At 32.2% G+C, this 23,605-nt stretch overlaps 1 protein-coding gene across 5 annotated transcripts in view; it reads left to right on the forward strand.

The window, feature by feature from the left end:
* Window positions 1-23,605, forward strand: part of LOC143239967 (EF-hand calcium-binding domain-containing protein 7-like) — a 96,409-nt gene that overhangs the window by 5,968 nt on the left and 66,836 nt on the right. For all 5 annotated transcript variants that reach the window (XM_076481680.1, XM_076481690.1, XM_076481703.1 and 2 more), the window contains 2 exons: window positions 4,165-4,230; window positions 10,335-10,480. In XM_076481680.1, the coding sequence (XP_076337795.1) occupies window positions 4,165-4,230; window positions 10,335-10,480 (212 nt within the window). The remainder of the gene's footprint in view (window positions 1-4,164; window positions 4,231-10,334; window positions 10,481-23,605) is intronic.

Below are 23,605 nucleotides of genomic sequence, written 5' to 3' on the forward strand. Positions count from 1 at the left end.
TTGGTAAAGCAGGATGCAATATGATTTTATTAGCAGAAAATTAATGCTCAACTTATACAGGGTGTTTGGAAAGTCACTGTGCACTTATATATTTATAAACAGACATGTTTCAATATAGAATACAGGAGGTAAATATGAATGACAATTATAAACAATGCTGCAAGTGACCCCCATTGGCATCAGTACAGGCTTGGATCCTTCTTATTTTGTTTCTAAACACCATTATCAGTTGCTGGCTTGAAATAGACTGAATAGACATATGATTACATGTCTGCACAGTGACTTTCCGAACACCCTGTATATATAATTATTGAAATGAATTTACATATACAACTCATTAAAAATTTATTGAAACGTTGTGAATATTCCTGAAGCACCAAAAAGTTTACTTCAAAGCTTCTTATGTTTCCTTAATTATTTTATTTGTACAGTTATTTAATTACTTGAACGTCCAATTAAATTACGTTTAATACTAGTATAGTAAAAAACTAAACAACCAACCTATTAAAATGTATATATATATATATCAATCAAATTGGAGGTGAAAGTCCTAATATTCATAATTTTGGGTTATTAAGTAATAATGAAAAAGTTGTACATGGTATAGAAAGCTTCAGGAATTTATAGCATATACATGTATATATTATTAGTTTCGGACTTTAGGACAAGATAAGGACCTCAAATTTTGATGATTGAAAGTAACACAGAATAGTTTCCTTTCAGTTAATTATCCAAATTATTTACTGTGTGCATATTAATGAGCTTGTATTCAGATTATCTGAAAACACAATACTTTGAAGACTAATATTAAACACTATACTCAACTAAATTATACATCAATTTAGACTGTAAGAAGAGAGGAAAAGCATTAAACATAATGCCACAAATGTCAGACTAATGTAGAAGATAAAAAACAAAACAAAAAAATGTATTCATTTGTAACATTACAAATGAACTCTCCAGTTAAACACCACTTATATTTAGGGTGTGATGTTGTGGAACCTATGTTTTGTATTCAAAAATTGAGAAAATTACTTCTAAAGAGGTTGTGAATTGCCATGAATTATAAGGACAGTTGTTTTGGGAGAATTTTAATTTTCAGATCAGGATTATGATATTCAATACCATTTTTGAGGTATATGTAGGGGGGGTTGATAAAATGCATTGCAGAAACTGAAAGTAGACATTTTAAAGCAGGAAATATCAATTTTTTTTCAAAATAGGTAGAAAAAATGAAAATAATGGGCTATAAATACCTTAACTATACATGCATAGAATCAAAGTGTGAGTGTCATGCATTTAATGGAACAGTTTTAACATCAATGAATGTCAGTAACTTTGACATCGTAATAACAGTTCCCAAATCAAATATTATATAAATTATAACCAGTGTTTCACTGGTAGTATCAAAGAGAACTGGTACAAGAAAACCTGTCAAAGCCACCAGAGCCCACAATTTGCACACACAGTAAAAACATCAACCACTGTTAATTATGAATTTCAAAGTAATCATATCTGGATCATCCAATATTGAACTTTGAATTTAAAAAACATTTATCCATTACAAATTAACTCCCAACTTTAAATAATAACACAACTTCACAACAGTTAGATCTGTTCTGAATGCTTCTATAATATTGTTTTATTTTATTATTCATTGTTTATTTGGTTGTCTTTTAATTACTTCATCCTTTTATTTTCTATTTTAATTACCCTTACAAAATGTTTAAATTTATAAAATTTTGTATCTAATAATGAACACTGTTCAACATAGCTTGCTGTGATAGAATATGTATATTCTGAAACATTCAAGAATTTTAAATATTTGTTACTGTACACACACATGTCAGATGTTTGTTGTTTCTGTCGTCATTCTCTTGTTCATCAATAAACTTCGATTCCCGTTGAATGAATCTCTTGCTAGAGTAATTTTTTATTAATATAATCTAAACATATCTACAGAAATCTTTCACTTTCAATGGTACCTTTTTTGTACATTTCCTCTTTACAAACATTTCTGTTTTATGTAAAACTTTTATGTAAAACATTATGTACACTGTTTTGTAACTTGGCAGTTATCATAGATATCCTAGTTAATTGTTTTTTATATATTACTATTACTGGTTTTATTTGATTCAATATGGCTTTCATCATATTCAGGTTCTAAACAATAGTGATATTACATTACTGTAGTCTGACATGGCTATCTTGAAACATAATAAGTTTAAAAGTCAAATGCTATTGCTACTTTTCTTAATGCAGGCACAGTGTAAATCTGGCATTGATATGGGTTCCTCCTTCATTGAGTTACAAATGATTTTTTTTTTCAGTAAAGAGAAGTAATGACATTTTAAATGTTTTAATAAATTTTCTGGATATAAACATTTATATAAGCATTAGTTATTTTTTTTAGTAGATTTCCCCTTCGAGTTTAAGCTTTAACTTTAGTACAGAAACCTTAATTATAATTCAGGTTTAATTTAACAGTGGCACAAGGAAAACCCAATGAAAGCATGTTACTAATGGATTGCAATTTAAATGGGCTGTAAAGCAACTTCTGATGAATTAATACTGTACTGGCTAAGACATGTCATGTAAAATGCTTATATAACAAACTTGCTCAGAAGTAGCACATTACTGCAGTACAGTAACTCATTGCACATGGATCATTCATTCCACCCATCTGTGAAAAAGAGTAAAACTAGCCATTTGTTTCCATGAGAATACTAAACCAATACCAGGTTAACGAGATACATAAAGAGATAATTATATCACAGAGGTAAAATTTCATAATGCAAGTATTGGCAGTGAGAAGTTCCTAGTAACAACCTGGAATATGGAAATATATGAATATTTAGGTCATTAAAGTACTAAATATAGGTAGTAAAGTGATATTTTTTGTAGAACTCTTCATTGATATTATGATGATTAACAAGATATAAAACCTGTATGCTACATAATTTAAAAAGGAAACCTATACTTTTTAATAATTTGACTATAGACCAAATCATCATAACTGTATAAACAGGTATCATTGACTACTTAATTTTGAGAGTAAGTAAGATTTATAATACCAAATATGCTGAAAAGAATGAAAAACACATTACTGTTATTTTTCTTAACAGTAATTACCATAAACAATTAAAGAAAATGACAAATGACAAGAACAAACAGAGAGAACATTACAGAGAAAACAGTATAATATGATTTGAATTAGCACACAACATCTACAAACATTTTTAGCAAAAAATTATATACATGATTCCCTATGAATGTGGATTCAGATACCAGATGCATGGGAAAAACAGAAAAACTACAGAAGTAAAGGTTTGTGTTTCAGTATTACTACAGAAGTTTAGTGAGTAGAAAAAAACATTAAAAGAAAGATACAAACCATGTATGAGAGAAACAACAGTAAGAATAGCCTATTACATTCAACTAACTGATAGCACACTAAACAACCTAGTACATAGGTGAATAAAACCTGGAACACCCATTTAGACAAATCTGTAGCAAAAGGCCATTGAGTGAATAATACATGTGTTTCCAACAAGAAGACCCACTTTCTAAATTTAACTTCTACTTACCTCAAATAACTCTTCAAAGATGGCAACAGATTAATAGCTGATATGTTGAAAAAAAAAAATCTAATTGAAACTTGCCAGCTAATGAAAAATATGAAGAGATCATTCTTTAGTCCTTGGTTTGGTCATAGAAATGGTTTATTATGTTTTCATCTCTTCATGTTTTGTATAAAAAACCTTATATTTTTTATTTTCAGAATGAATAAAATTTGTAATGCAAAAGATGCTAAAAAGAATGAAAAAAAAACACATCACTGTGATTCTCATTAACAGTGACATAACTTTAATAAAAATGTAGATATATGTTATTTTTATATGTGACTGAAATGCTCAATAATTACTTACCATAATGGCATAAAGAAGCTTAGAGCTTTGGCTCTGAGTGAAACCAAAATTTTAACACAATTGAATTTTTTAAAAGTCATGAAATAATTTAAATTGATAGATTAATTTAAACTTTTCCAGTCACTATGGATGAATACTTTTGTTAGATTAACTAAACTTTTCCTGTCACTTAGGATGGGTACTTTTGATTGTTTTGTATGTATTGACTGATTCGGTTGTTTTTTTCAATTATTAGCTCTTTGTCTTGTGGGAAAAAATCCTTCGAAAGAAAGAGTGGCAAAGTACTGGCTCTCCAAAACTGGTAAATATATCAGTTTATTTGAAATGTGCCAGGTTTCACAGCAGGAGTTATGAGTTTGTAATTTATAACAGTTGAATTTTGGGACAGAATTATCACTAGACTAATTTTTTCTTTAACATATAACACTTAAAAAAGATAACATTTGTTGTTGTTTAATTCAACTCTTGCCCTACTTTCTCTCTTTTTCTTCTATGGTTTTTAAACATTTGTATAAATAATAATTTGAATTACAATGTATTTTTAGTATAATAACTATGTAAGTAAAGTTTTATCTTCATTCTAATACCAGAGTGGCCTGGCATGGCCAGGTGGTTAAGGCACTCGACTCATAATCTGAGGATTGTGGGTATGAATCCCTGTCACACCAAACATGTTTGCCCTTTCAGCCATGGGTGCATCATAATGTGAGAGTCAATCCCACTATTCGTTAGTAAAAGAGTAGCCCAAGAGTTGGGGGTGGGTGGTGATGACTAGCTTCCTTCCCTTTTGTCTTACACTGCTAAATTATGGATAACTAATGCAGATAGCCCTTGTGTAACATGAGCAAAATTCAAAACAAACCAAAACCTGATACCAGAAGGTTTATGGTGTTTTTGGGCTACAAAAAATATGCACAATTTCAAAAAGTGAAAAAATGATTTCTTATATTTCTGGCCAGTTTTGTTTCAGACTATGCCAAATGATGGTAGTATCATATTAAATTCAATTGTAAATTCCAGTATGGTACTTACCTCTGCTCACACGATTAGCTATTCTTATTCAATGCTGTTCTGGAAATGAGAACATTTTCTTGCCACTTTTTCTAACACTTCTAGTTTGGCAACATTTGAGTTAAGACTCTTTTGTGTACCTAGAGCTTCAAGTGTTACAAATAAGTTTGTTTTTCTCGATGAAGTTGTTTATTTTTTAATTTTATTTTCATTAATTCCATCAATTTATATACCAGTATTTATTAATTAATTCTTGTCATTATATTTCTTCACTCTAAGTTTATAAACCTTTTCTTGCAATGAATTCCAAAATGTTACCACTTTGGGAGTCACACCAGTGATCAGTGGGTATTTTCTCAGGTATCAGATATGGGAGACCTAACAGTGGATTTATCAGCTTTTATAATTCAGGAGATTGAACATTACCTGGATGAATCTTTGTCTCTAGACATTTCTGAGGCTCCTCCTGAGTTGGCTGAACCTGTACAGAATGAAGAGAAGAGAACTTTGATATTTTTTTTTCCTTCACCAAAGTTTGCATTTCTTTCCCATTCACAGCCTAAAGAATCACCTTTGCCTAATGCAGTCCTTACAGATTTTGTGTCTTATGTTTGTGACATTTTATCCCTTTCATCTATCTCATATTTACCCTACCATTTTTTATTGCAGGAACAAGTTTCCCAACTATTTTTGAGTTTTTCTCCCTCCCCTAATATTTAGGAACTTGCTGATCAATTTGTATTGCAATTAGGTGAAGGAATCAGCATATCTTACTCCCTGAGGGCTTCTGATCAGTTCACCCTCTATTTACCATCATGCAGACTATCAGTTTTTAGATCAACAATAATTAGGTTCCTTGGTATCTATTTGAAGGATGGCTCCCAAAACAAATGTTAGCCTTACCCATGCCCCATGTTCTTGCCTGCATCTTATCCTTACCATTTTCTAATGGTACCTTTCTTTCATACATCTCCTATCTGAGGCTCTCCCCAGAAATCGTGAGGTGTTTTGTGTATTTACCCTTCTGTACTTACTTTGGCTCACATTCTTCATTGGCTCTGGGTTACATACATTTGTTGTTGTTGTAACCTTATAGGTAAATTTGTCCTTGATATATCTCATGGAATTATTATGTCTGGCACCTTTTCTGAGACACTATTCATTTGATACAGTTTGAAAAACTATTGAGTATTGAGTGACATCAGTCCATCAACATTCTATCCATATGTATTTTGTAGCCCATTTGTCTCACTCAGAGTCTCATATACTTTCTATTCCCATTTCCTGTCCTCTCTACCCTAGACCTTACCCATTTCTTTTAATTAGGGCACTTTTTCTTGTTTCTTGTCACTTTTCTTGATAATGTACCCCTTCCCATTGCCAGCACAACTGGGGACTACCTGTGGGTTTGGGTCCTGCAGTGGCTTGGCTGTTGGAGTCCACCTTTTGATTCAATTTTCCTATTCTTCCCTACCTTCTTCCTATTGTGTTTCAGGCTTCCTCCCATCAGATCCATCATTTCATTTTTCTCTCACTTCTCATCTTCATTGTCTGACAGAGGAGATTCTACAGTGTGGTATGTGTAGACCGCTTCCAGTACTTTCATCTCTTCATCATATCACAGTTTCCACTTCATTGGGGTTTTGTCTTCCTTTGGTTGCTCATTGGACTTTGATGTGACTCAAAGTGATAAATTTTTATTTGTACTTATCTTCTTTCTAGATACTTCTCTAATCCTTTATTACATGGATCCCATTTAGTGGTAGGTGGTATACTTTAACTCTAAATTCATACTGTACATTAATGTAGACAACATGCTTTATCTTCCATGACATTGCATGTTCACTGTCAAGATGGGTTATTGATGTTGAATAACTTTGTGATATTTTGCTTCATACATATTCTCATCCTGAACTGTACCATCCATGGATTGTATGAGTAAAGCAGAAGAGGATTGCTGCCCATGCCTGACATGCCTCATGTGAATAACTTGGTATAGTCTACTTTTCAAGGTAAGATTTCATGGCCATCCATTGCACTGTTATTGGTGGCGACATTCCTCCAGATTGTCCATTGCATTGTGACCCTTCTTTCCTTGTGTGGAGTATGGGGGTGGTTGACTGTGGAGGCACCCTCCTGAATGGGTTCTACAAAAACATGGTTATAACCATTCAGTCAAGATCAGGCTTTGAGATATGACCTTCAAGAGGAGTTGAGCTGTCAACTTGCTGGATGACATGGCCTTCTGATACTATTTACATTAACACTGGAGTTAAGCAGTTCATTTCTTTGATTGGGAGACCTCATTCTATCCTTGTATAGATGTTGGCACTAAATGAGGAGGTTTTGGATTGGAGTGAACCAATCACTCTGAGTCCTCACATGAGTTTGGGTTGTCTATCTTCCTCCCCAATTTCTGTGTCTAAGTAGTGGTATGTGAGATTGTTACAATTATATCCATGACTATCCCTCATTCTCTTTGTATGGGGATGTTATTGCCTTTGGATGGTACCCTTGTGTCTTATAGTTGGAGCGGGTGGGGTGATTCTATGTGAGAAACATCCTTTTTATGCGAGATGTCAAATACTGAATGTATAGATCAGACAATCCTTGTATCATACCCAGGAATATATGTGGGTCTTAATCCTTGATTCTTGCATTTGAAATGAAAGTAATATGATCATCATGCTACTCTAGAATAGATGTTGGTACTCTATGAAAAGATTTTCGATGTAGATGACTTATTAATTATTGTTTGCTGTGTTCCATACCCACTCTACAACCAAGGGTGCATCCTTATTTAGTCACTTTTCTCTTGCGGAGTTAAGTTACCTTTGCTTGCTCTGGTTAGGATCACTTTTGTAACACACACTCTTCCACTTGGGATATGCTTCTTTCATTTTCCACTCATATATGTTAAACATTCCATGAATGAATGAATAATATATCTGGCTCAGAAGTGGTGTTGCTCCCCTTTTCTGATTTTTGGATCTATAACTCATTTTTAAGAGTACCCTTTTTATGCTTTCAAGGGTACTTCTTCATTCCCTCACCCAGGTTTCTTCATATTATTCTTATGGGACTGTAGTTAATGTTGTGATAGTGGTAAGTACCACATTGGAAGCTATAATTCTCCAACACTGAAAATGTATTTTTGATAAATATTCACTTTCACTTGCACTTCCCACCTATCTCCCTACCCCTACTTTTCTGGTGCTGACACCTTCTGCCAAACTTTAAAGTGATAGATCATTAGAGGAGTGTAGGAAGAGTCACATGGCATATTATACCAGTATAGATTAAAGGTGATGCATTTTGATTTACATGAGAGACATGTTGGAATAAAGTAATTCCCACAGGGACTATGTGGGGAGTGGAAAGCTTGTGGCATATGTAAAAAAAAGCTTGCACATAGAGGGCAGTACAGAACAAGAATAGCTAATCTTGTGAAAGGAGGTAATTATCGATTGGAAATACATTTTCAGTACAGAAAAATTATCACTTTAATTATAAATGTCACCCATCAAAAGTACAATAATAATTATTAACTTGGTCTGCTTCTGTCAAACCTGATAAAATATATTCATTTACATCCTACAAATGAAAATGCTTTAATTGTTTCATTTCACCTTTTCAAGTAAAATTGGTTACAAAAAGTGTGACTATCACAGCAGTGTAAGATAGCCTTATGTGAGTAAAACTTAAATCTTATTTATTTAAATTTCTTAACACCACTTCATATATTTCATGGTACATATACTGAAGTCTGTATAGAAATACCTTGGATACTTAAGGGTTAGTTTACAAAAACACATGACAGAACATGTTGATTGTTTAGAGTACATACTTTCTGCAGTTATATCATGAATCACAGTAGTGGTTCATAATAGGGATGGCTAAGAATTACACAAATTTGTAATAGAACATTTGGGCAAAAGCACCTACAGCAGTAGAGATTCAGCTTAAACAACACTTTAAAACCTTTACTATTAGCTGCTGTGGCTGTACACCTATAAAAATGCACAAAAAATCATGCATGCTAGACTTGCAAAGAAAAGGAAATTTACTAAAATGACCATTTGTAATTCTTCTTCGTATTATTATTTTCTTGCCAGCCTACATCAAAAATAATTTGGTATATTGAAACCAAACCTTTTGTGGAATACTGAGTATGGCATTGTAAAGGTTGTAAGGTATTGAAAACTTGATTTATTTATTCTGTATTTTACATCAGCTAAAAACCACCTTAATTCTAGCACAAATAATGTTGAACTTTGCTTTTTATAAATGTCTTGGGTTTCTTTAAAAGGTTTAAGTACAGAGTGAAACAGGAATTATCAGCTAATAATGAATGAACATGTGGCATGTTAGGTACCCATTGTTTTATAATATACACAGTTGGTGTCTTTAAGGAGCCAACATATTGATTTTATGTATGAAGTGAAGGAGTAAAAAAATAAATATAGAGTATGGTTCAGTCCATGGATAATGGACAGTACATACCTAACACAAACATATAACTAAATAATAAATAATGGACAGAGCTTTCCAAACATGAACATATAACTAAATAATAAATAATGAACAGAGCTTTCCAAACATATATAATATGTTTAGTTTGTGTTAAGTTTTTCCAGCAAACCAAGGAAGTAAACAATGATAGGGTATTAAAGCATTTCACCAGCAGAAAAATTTAATTTTAAAACAAAAATTGTAAGTATGACTCAAGCCTTTATTATGATTAAATAAGTAAACATTTATGTTCTCAAAATTTATTATTAGCTGATTGTTCCATATCTTTTTCCCTATAAAAATATCCAAAATAAAGTGTTGCCATAATCATACATTTTAATTTTTTTGTGGTTTAATTTCAAGACAATAATTGCAAATTTTTGAGTAAATAAAAATATTATATCTTAAATAAGTCCAGGAAGTGTATAATTTGATTTGATCATACTCCAAATGCAGGGCATCAAAAAATATTTTGGGGTGTACACATTTAGAGCATTGAATAAAATTAGTTTTTTTAACCATATAATTTCCTTTATACATATATCTAGTGTAGATACTCGAATTATGTCATGTACATTGTTATACACAACAGCCAAGACATTTGTTGTTACCATAAACTGAAAGGGTAAGAGTAAATTGCATTCTTCAATAAAAATCACCAAGTGTGATGTTGCGTGAACTCCGTACGTGTTCTCCTTTACTTCAGTTTTGCTTCAGAGGGGAATATATAGAGTGCACAATGTTTTACCCTCAATATTTAGTTTCCACCACGTGCAGATGATTCGGGTAGGATAGATTTAAAATGTAGTAGCCACAAGCATGTATTATTGGTAGTAGAGTAATGTATATGTATGTGTTAAATATATACTTGAAACTTTACAGATACTATTTCATTTGAAGAATTTGCAAAAATTGTGGATCAAGAACCAGTTTTGAAAGTTGGTGATCTTATAGAGGCTTTCACTTTCTTAGGAGGAGATGAATATGGAAGTATAAGCTATGAAAAGTTAACTTACCTTCTGACAACAGTAAGTATGATTGAAATTCATACAAGTAGAATATGTATAATTATTTGTTAAATGAGTATCATGTTTGAAATATCATGAATATCTTCTTTGTATAGTTACTTGCCATGCTTTCAGCAATTTTTGTTTTTCTATATGATCTACAAGCAAGTTGCATATAACTTCAAGTCAACAGCTAGTTATTTAATTTCTTACCCTAGTAAAACTCTGAACAAAGATAAGATTAAATTTTCAGTTCTTATGAGGTACAAAATGTTTTAAAACATGAAGTGTTCTTTAACAGCAGAATGCAACACAAAATATGAGAAGTATTCTGTGTTTGAAAACTTGACTGAGATTTAATTCTGTATGACAAATTGATTGGATAAGCTAGATAAAACATGAACACTCTATTTATTTATTACAAATAAAAGTTAAATGTAAAGTGAATACTTGAGCAGACAAATGTACAGTTGCTTCTACTATTATTATCTGACTGAGCATCTCTTTTTCTCCCAGTTAAGGTCTTTGTCAAATGATAAAAACCAATGCTTCAATCTTGGAAGAAATTACAAGAATATTGCAGTAATATTAAGTATAATTCTAAATTTACAATGTATGTGTTCACAAAATTTGGCAATTTTCAGTGAGTATTAAAATTCAATTGTACACAAAAAGTCAGAAATTTTCATAAATTATTTATACCAAAGGTTTATCTGTGAAGAATCAAAAGCCTTTACTGAGTTGAGTTGAGTAAAAAGTGATATTAATGCTGAGAATAAAAATACAGTTTGATATTTATTTTATTACAATTTACAGTTTTAACAGTAAGTAAGATTAGTTTTTGGAAAAGGTACAATGTTTTAACCACTGATGTGATCATTGTCCAGTACACAAGTTGTTATAGTAAAGGACATTTTAGTTTTTAAATCAACATTCAAAATCCAGTGATGTAATTAGATTCTATCATTTAGTGTAGTTACTTATTCATGCACATATCAATCTGTGTGAATTTTACAGATTATTTATTGATGGCTGAACAAAAACAATACAAAGATGTATAAATAAATAAAAAAATCCATAGTTTTTTTGGTGAGTGAGTACGTACCAGTATTGAAACTCTATGAATACTAGTGTAAAGCAGTTATCATTTTATATTGATGTGTGCTGATTTATTTTTATAAAGCTTTAAAATATTTCTTTAACTGGATTTGTAAGGGTTTATTTTGTTAAAAGGTTTAATTATGTTATCTTTAGTTTTTTACTGACTATCAGCCAGCTGTTCTTTCTTTCTTCATTACCCACCATTGGTGTGACTACAACTTACAAGCTGTGTCACAGAATCTGACTGTGAAATATGTAAAAAAAAAACATTCCTATGATAGATCAGTACCAATTATATGGTATTACTACTAGGCCTAATACTCAGGCTATAAAGAGGCTCACTATTACTACTATTACTTGAATTATTGGGCCTCTTTATAGCCTGAGCATTAGGCCTAATAGTAATACATAAATATAACATAAGGCTTACCTGGAGCACTTCTTGATAAATTTTAGTTTGATTTTGAGTAGAATTCAGTGTCATAAAACTTCCAAATTAAAGAATTTTGCTGTTATATCACCAAAGCTATCAAAACAATAATAAAAACAAACTTAATAAATCAACATGAATATTGATAATTCAGCATCAACACCATCACTAACTATAAAACATTAAAAGGTTTATTCTCTCTGACACTGTCCACTTTCGTGCTCTTTTATCAGTTAGTGATTTTAAATTTTCAACAAATTATATGGGTATTAGGAAGTAAATCTTGTCATTACATAGCTTTGGATGTATTTTTGAGATTTAAAGTTGCTGAATCAAGAAAGCTGTATAGTTGAGATATTATTATTCGTGCCTAGTATAATTAAGCTATTTGGATCATTCCTTAAATTTTACACTTATCCATATTACAAAAACATAGGCAAATAAATTGGAATTAATATTCCTTTGATATTTTTAAATGGAAAACAAGCAAAGTTTAAATTATAATACTTATTGCATACAATGATATTAAAGTGAAGTCAGTGTAAGTGGTAGAGTGCTTGCATGAGGAAGAGATGAGCTGAACTTGGAAATTGTATTTTTGTTTTTATTAGCATTGGAATAGATAGACTTATTTAGTTATAGATTTTTAATTATACATCTACTAATGCATTATATATTTAAAACACAAAGTAAATATGTGTAGAATTAAAATTTTTTGTGTAAACAAATAAACAGTAGGCCTAGCTTATAAAATAAAATTATGTAGTCTACTTAAATATGGCAACATGAAAGGTTTATATTATATTACTTATTATGTAAAATAAGATTAAAGTTAAGTCAGCAAATGAATGTTGTTATATTTTCTTTTCTCCAGTGGTTCGATATCTGGAAATTAATTTTTTCTTTTGTTACATTATGAAGTGCAACATCGCAATTTGTTTGTAGTATATTTCAAACACCAATGTGAATATGGTATCACATTCATAAATTCATAATTTGACATTAAAGCAAATTTAACATAATATTACACAGATTTTAAAATTTTAATATTGGAGGAAAAATTATGTGTAATTGGTGAATAGAGCTAGGCTTATTGTATTTATCAGAACAGATATTCTTTCATGTATAAGTTAATCTAAATATTCTCCATAAGGGCCTATTTATTCTTTCTAGTGAAGGAAAAACAAAAACATCATTCACAAGGAAGCTATGATTTAAAACCGATTCATACCTTATTTTCAGAAATCAAACCTAAGTGTTTTTGGTTTTTTTTTCATAAATTCAAAAAATAATTTTTAGCTAACAAAATATGGAGTGGGTGAACAGTGATACTATGTTTGTTTTTTAGAAATTAGGAGAACACAATATATCATTGCTGTTAGTCTATATATGACACTTCCAGGTGATGTACTCTTTTACTTTTCCTATGCAGTGTAATATTTTCATGTTATTGTTACTTAATAGCACTATATTTTATAAAGTTACATTCTGGGTATGTAGATAAAACTTAATGATATTACATTGTTATTATGCATTGGCACAATGTCATGAAGGTAATTTATTCTAAGAATTTCAGCTAAGCCAGCAATACTGGTATTAACATACATATATACATTGTGTGTTTCTTACACTTAAGAATCTTATACAGATTTAATGAATATGCGAGAATATTGCAATACACATTTAATAGTATAAGTTTCATGCATTTCTAAATATGTATTACCAAATCTGTTATGTATTATATATATACATACTGATAATAATACATTATCAAAAATTATACCATTTTGGTAATCATGACAGTATATAACATGATCAATCCAAATAACTTTATGATTATAAAATTACATAGCATGTGAAAGTGCATTAGCACATGTGCTGTCTACCCATTTGACATGGATTCTCTTAAAACCAAATCATACTCTTGTAATGTTAAACTCCAATTTACCAGCTTTCTGTTGTTGCCCTTCATTTGGTTACAAAACATCAGTGGGTTACAGTCGGTGAATATGACGATATGTTGTCATGATACAGATACATACACATTGATATGTTCTAAATCTAGTGGTTCTTTTTCCACAGTGGAATAATTCTTTTGGTGAGAATTAAAGTTTTTAGAAAAATAACAAATGGCATATTCTATACCTTTGTCTTCCTATTGTAATAGAATGGCACTAGGATCACAATCACTGACATCAACAGCTAATGCAAAAGGCTTATTAATGTCAGGTGCCATCACTACATGGTAAGAGCACAATAAAGAATTTACGTTTCAAAATCAGATTGGCATGTTTCAGACCACATGAACTTTTGATTTTTCTTCAGTAGGTTTGTTAGTGGTACAGTGATGTCAGCAAAAGTTTTTACAAAACTTCCTGTAATAACTAGTCATTCCCAAAAATTTCATCACACTTTTCTTATTTGTAGGACTTGGATAATTTACAATGCAGTTAGCTTTGTCTTGAATTAGAGAAACTTAGTTGTAGCCTACTACATTACCTAAGTAAAGAACTTTGGCTCTAAAAAAGTAAGATTGACTTTCTTAAGCTCTTCAAAAACATGACATAATAAATATAAATGTTCTTCTCAGGTGTCTCTGTAAATCACAGTATCATCAACATAAATTCCAACATCTGCCAGATTGTTGAGACATTAATTCATCATTTATAGAATGTTGCTAGAAAATTTTTCATCCCAAATCACATTAAGTTGTGCTGGTGTAAGCCATCAGGAGTAACAAAAGCAGAGATTTTTGTTGCCCTGTCAGTTAGAAGAACAGCCCAATAACTCTTCAATATTTCAAACTTTATGATATATTTTGGTTTTCTAATTCTCTCAATTCAATCCTCTATTCTTGGAATGGGATAGGAACCTGTCTTCATCAAAGCATTTACTTTATGAAGGTCTGTACAGGATCTAACCTAATCATATTTAGGAACCAGTACCCAAGGTGAAGATACATCTTACTAGGTTCTGTGATGCCATTTTCCAGTATATAAGATATTTCTTTTTTAATGTTATCAACATTCATTGGATTCACATGATACTAATGTTGTTTCACAGGAGAGGCATCACGTATATCTGCCTCATGAACAGCAACATTGGTTTGATTAGGAATGTCAAGAAATATATACATTCATATTCGGTGAATAAACTGGCAATTTGATTTTTCTTGTTAGGAAGCATGTGATCAAGTTTTTAATATAGATTGCTAGAATGTCAGAATTATTTAGCTTGATGTTGCATTCATTTCTTACATTCCCAAACTTACAAGTGTCTGAGTCAAAGAGACTGCCAACAGTATCAGGAGAACTCTTAGCAGCTAAAATATTTTCAGATGTATCTTGGCTGTGGTAGATGATGTACATGTTGATATGACACAGCTGTGTAGCCTTTCAATGATCAGGTGTTTTTATAACATAGTCTGTATCATCGACTTTCCAAAAAACCTCATAGGTACCATGGTATTAAGCTTTGAGTGAATGTCCTGTAGTGGGTAACAATACTAAGACCATATCACCAGGATAGAGCTTATGCTTTTCAGCTTTGCAGTCATAAATGTTTTTCATTCTAGCTGGGGATGACTTCAAATTTGTTGAGCAAATTTAAAAGCAATTAAGAGTCTGGACTGAAACCTCAAAATGTAATCCAGTAAGTGCATTTCTTTCAGGTAATCTTCCAACCATTGTTACTTTAGCAACTTCAACTGACCATGCACTGAAAGGCCAAACACCAACTTGAACAGGCTAGACCCTAATGACTCTTGAACTAATAAACGAAAAGCAAATAATAATAAATTAACTTCTTTATCCCAATCCTTCTCATTATCAAGACAGTTATTATGCATCATATTTTTCAAGGTAGAATAGAATCTTTCAAGAGTGCTTTGCAATTCAGAAGGATATTCATTAGATTTTATTTGTTTAGTACCAAGCTGATAAACAACTTGTTGAAAGAACCCTGACATACTGATCAGACTGAATTTCTTTGGACAAACCAATGAAAGGAAAGAAATTAATCAAAGCCTTAAAATTTTTTTTGGCTGACATGTTTCTTACATGGATAGCTGCAGGGTACTGAGTGGATATATAGGTGATAATCAACAAATATTGGTTCCATGATCAAGGCCCAATATAGTCACTAATTACATGACTGAAGGATTCTTTGATACATTTCAAAGGAGAAACAGGAATATTCTGGTTAGGTTTTCTTATTAATTGACAGGTATAATAAATTTTACAAAACTGAGAAACATCTTGCCTAATTTTTGGCCAAAAGGAATGTCTAATAGATTTGTCCCATATCTTGTTGATGCCTAAATGACCTTCAATGGGAAGTTCATGGGCAAGTTTCAATATTTATGCTTTGGGAAGAATGATTCAGTAAACAATTTTTTGAAGTTGGTACATTTGGTGGTCTCTATTTCCTCATAAGTATACCATTCTTGAATAAAATAACCATTTGGAACTTTCTTTAGTTCACCTCTTAGGAGTGCACATTTAAATAGTGAAGAGATCTGTGAATCCTTTTTTTTTCTCAGCAATCAATTTACTTCTAATAAACAGAGCTTTACCAGGTAAACCAGATCCACCATGTCCATCACTGTCACTTCTCAAAAAGCCACCAACAGGAAAGTAATTTACAAGTTGCTTCCTGTAGTGTTTCAACTTTCTTTTAATCCAAGTAAGTTTTGATGTTGTCACTTCCACAGTATTTAAATTTCTCAGATATAATTGTCTTAATTTGTTGAAACTGTTACCAGTATGCACAGAATTACACCATCAATTAAAATAAATCTTTTTCATGGGTAAATTTCATGCAAGTTTTATTATTTTGCTTGTTATATAACATCAAAATCTTTATTGATAAGCCTCCAGTACTATATCATATACTTTAAGAATAGCTGTTTTAACCCCATCATAATTATTGCAATCTTCGAGAGAAAGAGTGGCATAAGCTTCTTGTGCTTTACTAGTTAAAACACTTTGTTATAATAATGACCATTTTTGGTGGGCTGTTCCATGGTTTGGAGAACCTTTTCAAAATGATGGAAATATTTATCAATTTTATTTTCACTAAATGCTGGTTCTCTAATATTCCAATTGAGTTCAGAGGTTTTGATGATGAGAATAGCCATACCAGTCTTCTAAGTTCAGAGTTGCCATTTTATCTTGGTCAATCAGAGTTGAGTCTGATTTCCATTTCTTTCATCTTATTTCTTTCTTGGCTACAATATGAACTTCTTCAGCTTTGAGACATTTACTTTCTCATTCAACTTTGTTATGGGTGTGCTGTTTCTCAGCTCTGATGTGGGCTTGCTCAAACTTCATTTGTTTGAGTTTTGGCTGAATTCCTAACATATCTTTATCACTTAACTCTGATTGGCTAATGGGAACACTAAAGTATTCCCCTAATGCTTCCTGAGACCAGGTTTATAGTATACCAACTGTAGCAAACCAACAGTTTAAACTGTCTCTCTACATTGACTAGTATTTCAGTAATATACTTCTTTAGTTGATTTTTCTCATTATTTTTGAGCCTCTAATTCTAAAACTTTAGTAACTTCAAGCAATTCACCTTTGTTATATATTTATAGTTATTCAAGGGAGGGTGATTCAAGAAAACTTTGATAATTAGACATGATCAAATCTTGTTAATATAAATATAAATGGAATTAGGATTTGAATTTTAATTTAGAATGAATTTTGTGTCAGATTCAGATTCTGAATATGAGCATCCTGTTTGTTATTGTAACATAGTACAATTTATCCTGAACAAATCCCTGATTTATTAAATTATGTATTATGATTTGAAATTGTGTGAAACCAATTTAAGTTGTAATTCAATTATAAAAGTAAATTAAATGTTGAGATATGTAAAATTTTCATATTTGCCAACAAAATTGATGTGCAGAATTTTCTTTCTTTACACATATATTTTAATGTGCAAGCAAGAATACAACTTATGGTGACAAGTATTATAAGTAGTTATTATAAATAATTATTTATACACCAAACTTTTACAAAGTTATGAACAATACTGTATCTTCTATCTGGTCTGGAACTGAATATTTTGTCAATGGTTTATGATAAACAAATTAATTCTATGTTTATACTTGTACACTTCACTTAACAGGAAGCTAGCTGGCTTCTTCATGGAGCACACGAGTTTTTCACTGATGAAGATATGTCCTCATAGAAATACTGACATTTGAAGTTAATTTACTGAAGTTAAATGGTTTGTAATGTTCAAAATTGATAAACTTTCCTCATCAAATATCTATAGTTAATCAATGTTATAGCTTCCAAGATTTAGAGTATACCAACTGCAGCAAACCAACAATTTAAACTGTTTCTCTACATTGTATTAGTTACATTTTATAAGCATGAGAAGAGATTTTGTACAAATTTCAGAGAAGGCAACAATATTGGTATTTACATTGTTGATTCTTAAGCTTGAGATTCTTCTACAAACTTAGTGAATTGGGGAGAAATTCCCAATACACATTTAACAGTACAAGCCACATGCATTTCTAAATATATATTTAACTAAAACAAATATCAGTATTAAAATAACTATATAAGTTACATTACATACAGTCACGTGAAAAAGTTAGGACACCCTATGAAAGCCTGTGTATTTTTGTAACATTTTTGGATATATAGATATTTAACCTCAGTTTCGACAATACTAAGAGATTATTAGGAATATAACTAAACAATTAAAACTGAAGAAAAGACTTTTCAAGATCTTCTGTAATTGTAATTCTACAAAAATGCATATTCTAACTGAGGAAAAAATTTGGACACCCCCACATTTATTCCCACTTAAAATGGCTCAACTCACACACAGGTGTATCACACCAGGTGCACATGATTAGAAGATCGTTACTCAGCGTTTTGAATGACATTTAGTTTGGTATGCTCCTGACTGTTGAAGTGAGAGTGAGCACCATGGTGAGAGCAAAAGAGCTGTCTGAGGCCTTCAGAAAGAAAATTGTAACAGCTTATGAGTCTGGTAAGGGATTTAAAAAGATCCCAAAAGATTTTGAAATCAGCCATTACATTGCCCAGAAAATCGTCAATAAGTGGAGGGCTTTCAAAACAACTGCCAACATACCCAGGTCTGGTCGTCCAAGCAAGTTCACCCGAAAGCAGACCGCAAGATGCTAAAAGAGGTCTCCAAACACCCTAACATGTCATCATGGGACCTACAGCATGCTCTGGCTACTGTTTATGTGAAAGTGCATGCCTCTACAATTAGAAAGAGACTGCACAAGTTTAACTTGCATGGGAGGTGTGCAAGGAGGAAACCTTTGCTCTCTAAGAGAAACATCAAGGCCAGACTGAAGTTTGTGAGAGAGAATGTAGACAAAGACCAGGACTTCTGGAATAATGTACTTTGGACAGATGAGTCCAAAATTGAATTATTTGGACACCAGAACAGAGGACATGTTTGGCGTAAACCAAATACAACATTCCAGGAAAAGAACGTCATACCACCTGTGAAGGATGGAGGTGGAAGTGTCATGGCTTGGAGCTGCTTTGCTGCAGCAGGACCTAGACAGCTCACAATCATAGAATCCACTATAAATTCTACTGTGTATCGAGGGTACTTGAGGATCACGTGAGACCATCTGTACGAAAATTAAAGCTGAAGCGGAACTGGACCCTGCCACACGACAATGACCAAAAACATTTTAGTAAATCCACCAAGGACTGGCTGAAAACCCCTCAAACATCTCACAGCTGAAGGAATTCTACATTGAGGAGTGGGGCACACTTTCTTCAGACCAATGTCAGAGACTGGTAGATAGCTACAAGAAGCTTCTCACTGCACTTATTTCAGCCAAAGGGGGTAACACTAGCTATTAGGGGGTAGGGTGTCCTCCTAACTTTTACCTCAGTTAGAATATGCATTTTAGTAGAATTACATTTACAGAATATATTGAAAAGTCTTTTCTTCAGTTTTAATTGTGTAGTTATATTCCTATAATCTCTCAGTATCATTGAAATTGAGATTAAATATCTATATATCCAAAAAAGGTTACAAAAATACACAGGCTTTCATAGAGTGTCCTAACTTTTTTTCACGTGACTGAATATGCTACATACTATTTGAATATTATCAAACCACTACCGTGTCGCTGTATCATACTATGTAGTAAACATGTTGTATGTATTGCTGTGGTAATATTTGTATATCATTTTGGTAAACAGTGTCTTTGTAGCAGATGATAGAACATTTTTGGAAGGCAAGGTGCCACAGCATTATATCTGAGAGCAAGTTACAACTGATGGTGTTATAATAAGGCAGTGCTATAATTTGTTAGACACTGAAAACCCTCAAAAGGATTCAAAAGAATTCTGAAATGTGCCATTTTGAGCAAAATGGTGTCATGTGACAGAGAGTGTGACTACAGGTAACAAATTTTCTTCAACAATTTCTAATTTTCATGTTTGATTTCAGTTGTTTGCATGAATTTGTATTCTAAAACTTTTGTTCCCAAATTCTGTGTGTTTTAGTATGAATTTATGGTTTCCTGTGGTAGACAACAATATTACCAGAACAGGTGACAATTCATGAGTTTCCAGTAGACGGGGTCAACTTTATTTGGTTCACAGGGAGTTCAAGTCTTACATGCAGCCAGTGCTTTTTCTTATTTTCAGTTGTAACACTGTTTCTGAGGAAGAAGACACTCATTGAGTTGCCACTTTGGTCTCTCCTGTTTCAGGCACGTTTTTACATCTTTCAGGTGGAGTAGACTTGTTCTTCTCCTTTTTGTTTTTCCCTCTAGCTTTCAGTTCTCATAAGAGAATTGTAGTAAGTTTTTCCAACATTTAAATTTCACACCAGTTTGATATATCTGTGGTAGGCCTAGATCTGATGCTCCATACCTCGCTTTTCTCTTTTTTACATGTAGGAGACTTGTATATTTCCCATTATCAATGCTCAGACTTTGGTAAGTTAGATATTTAGGTGTGCTTTGTTATCTGCATTACTTTAGTTAATGGTACATTAGATATTGTCTATTATTTTGCAATTTCATTGAGTTTATATATTTTGTTAGTTTGTTATTAATAAGCACTTACCATTTTTTGTATGTAACTTTATTATGTGTTCTTTGTTGTCTCAGTTAATTTAGTGTAATTTTATATTAGATTTTACTTATTTATGTGTTTTCTTGGTAATTTTCATCTCTTTAAATATGTGTTTTTACTACGTTGTGTAGTGGCTACATTTAGATGCTTGATATGTTTCGTTAGTTTGTATCTGCCATTTTACTTTTGCTAGTAACAGGTAACTCTGTTCTCTTTTAATAATACTTTTTTATTATTGTTAGCTATGTCACTTCTTCTAATTTTAGTCAGTATAAGACTTAATTCTGTGTTCTTGTTGTCTAGGTTACTTTGTTGGTCAGGTGCTTTAGAAATTGATTATTATATTTCATTCTTGGTAATTTCTATCAGTTAGCATGTTTGTTATTTTTAATTTCTTTGTAAACTATAAAAATTTTGATACTTTTGTCATTCAATGTTTTTCAGTCTTTGTTTGCTGTATATGTTTTGATAGCTGGTACATTACATATGATTATTACCAGTAATAATATGTTTATTATCTGTTTTTTTCATAGGTGTTCAATTGAGCTGTCGTCCTCCAATTTTTCTGTGCGAGACTTACAGTTTTTTGGTACTTCTCTGGTGTGTTTTTCTTTTCCATTCATAGGACTGAGCTAAGCTTTCGTTCATTTTTCTACATTCATGATTTTAGACAGCTCTTTTCATGTTTTGTTGGAAAGACAAACTTTTGCTCAACTTTTACACCCCATATGTCTTGCATTCTTCCTTCTCTAATTTGTCTGGTTTCTACTCCGTTTCTTTCCATTCTCAGTCCAAAGTCCACACTCCTTTATTCCTACATGATGCAGAACAGATAAGTTACTTTATGACAACAGGGAAGTTAGTTGGATAGGTTCTTCTTTCCAACTCAGTTGGACCAAGCCTTATCCTCTTTGTCTTCAGGTATGGAAAGAGCAGTCCAAACATCCCTCACCTTTTTATGGCTTGATGTATTCTATCTCTTAAGTGATCTGGACTTCTTGGAAGCTGTCATTCCTATGTGTTGGAGTCAAATGTACTCTTAATCTTTGGAACTTCTAGGATCCCTGGTTTGATGGTTGAACTAAGTCTAGGCCTTGGCAGGGGTGCTGTTTACTCTGTCTTGTTCTGATTTATGTATCATTTGCTTTTTTTTTTTTTTTTTTATGGAGCTGAGGTTTCCTGTCTTTGAATAATCAAGGAGCTCTTCTTGAGCTTTGTCCAAATTTCCTTTTTCTCCTGTGAGGGGTGATAGTGATGGTATATTCCCACCTCTTAATGGTGATCACTTATTTTACTGAGCAAATGGGTACCAAGTCTGAACTTTGTGCTTTCAAATCCTGAGTCACTTCACTGAGCCTAATGTTATCACATTGTGATCTTTATTTGCCTTTTTCCTGGCTCCTTCCAGCTTTCTCTTATTTACCTGGTAGTTTGTCAATGGTTTGTCCTCTTTGTCTATGTCTAGCTCTTAGGCAGCCTTATCTATCTCTTCCATTTCTTGAGAGTTTTGTTTCCCCTTGTCCTCTCCCTCATTGCTTTACTTATTGGGATCTTACTGTAGCATGTTATTTTCCATTATACATTTCAGCCTTTGTTGAAATGTTTCATCTACTTTCCCTCCCTTATGACCTAATTTCTTCTCCTTCTCGCTTGTGGTTCTAGTCATTCAGATTTTTCTACCATTCATGTTATCCACATTCTCAACATTCCTCAATTGTCATCCTCTATCTCAAATGATTGGGTGTAAGAGACTTTGTCTACCTCATATTACTGGCAATGGGACATCTGTGCTTTGTTCCTGTGGTTGAGTAAATGCTGTTTGTTATCCTCATAATTCTGGATACAAGATGTCTTTACCTTGCATTTATGGTAAAGTGAATTTTGATTTTACCCATAATACCAGCTGCAGCTATCACTATTCTTGTGGTTGAGGCACCATCAAGACCACATAATGCTAAGTTAGGTTTGTCATACATTTTGTTCCCATGGTGGTTTTGGGAATTTGTTTATTACTGTTTGTTCACTCTTTTTTTTTTTTTTTAATTCCAGATTCTACAGGGTGTTTGGAAAGTCACTGTGCAGTTTTGTAATCATATGTCTATTCAGTCTATTTCAAGCCAGCAACTGATAGCGGTGTTTAGAAACAAAATAAGAAGGATCCAAGCCTGTATTGATGCCAACGAGGGTCACTTTCAACATTGTTTATAATTGTCATTTATATTTACCTCCTCTATTCTACATTGAAATATGTCTGTTAATAAATATATAAGTGCACAGTGACTTTCGAACACCCTGTATATGTACGGTGCTCTGCTTACTTATGGTTGAGGTTATTGGTAACTTATAACATGGACCACTTGTCCTAACCATCTATTGTTATAGTATTTACTTTTATCAGTATGAGTTGATACAGCTTGCACCTTTTTAATGCTTTTGCACAACTGTACAAGTATTACTTTTTCTTCACATTCTATGTTACTTTCTTGGGCAAAGAGCATACTTATTCCAAAAATA

Source organism: Tachypleus tridentatus, chromosome 2, assembly GCF_004210375.1.
Source record: "Tachypleus tridentatus isolate NWPU-2018 chromosome 2, ASM421037v1, whole genome shotgun sequence".
NCBI classification, from domain to species: Eukaryota; Metazoa; Arthropoda; class Merostomata; order Xiphosura; family Limulidae; genus Tachypleus; species Tachypleus tridentatus.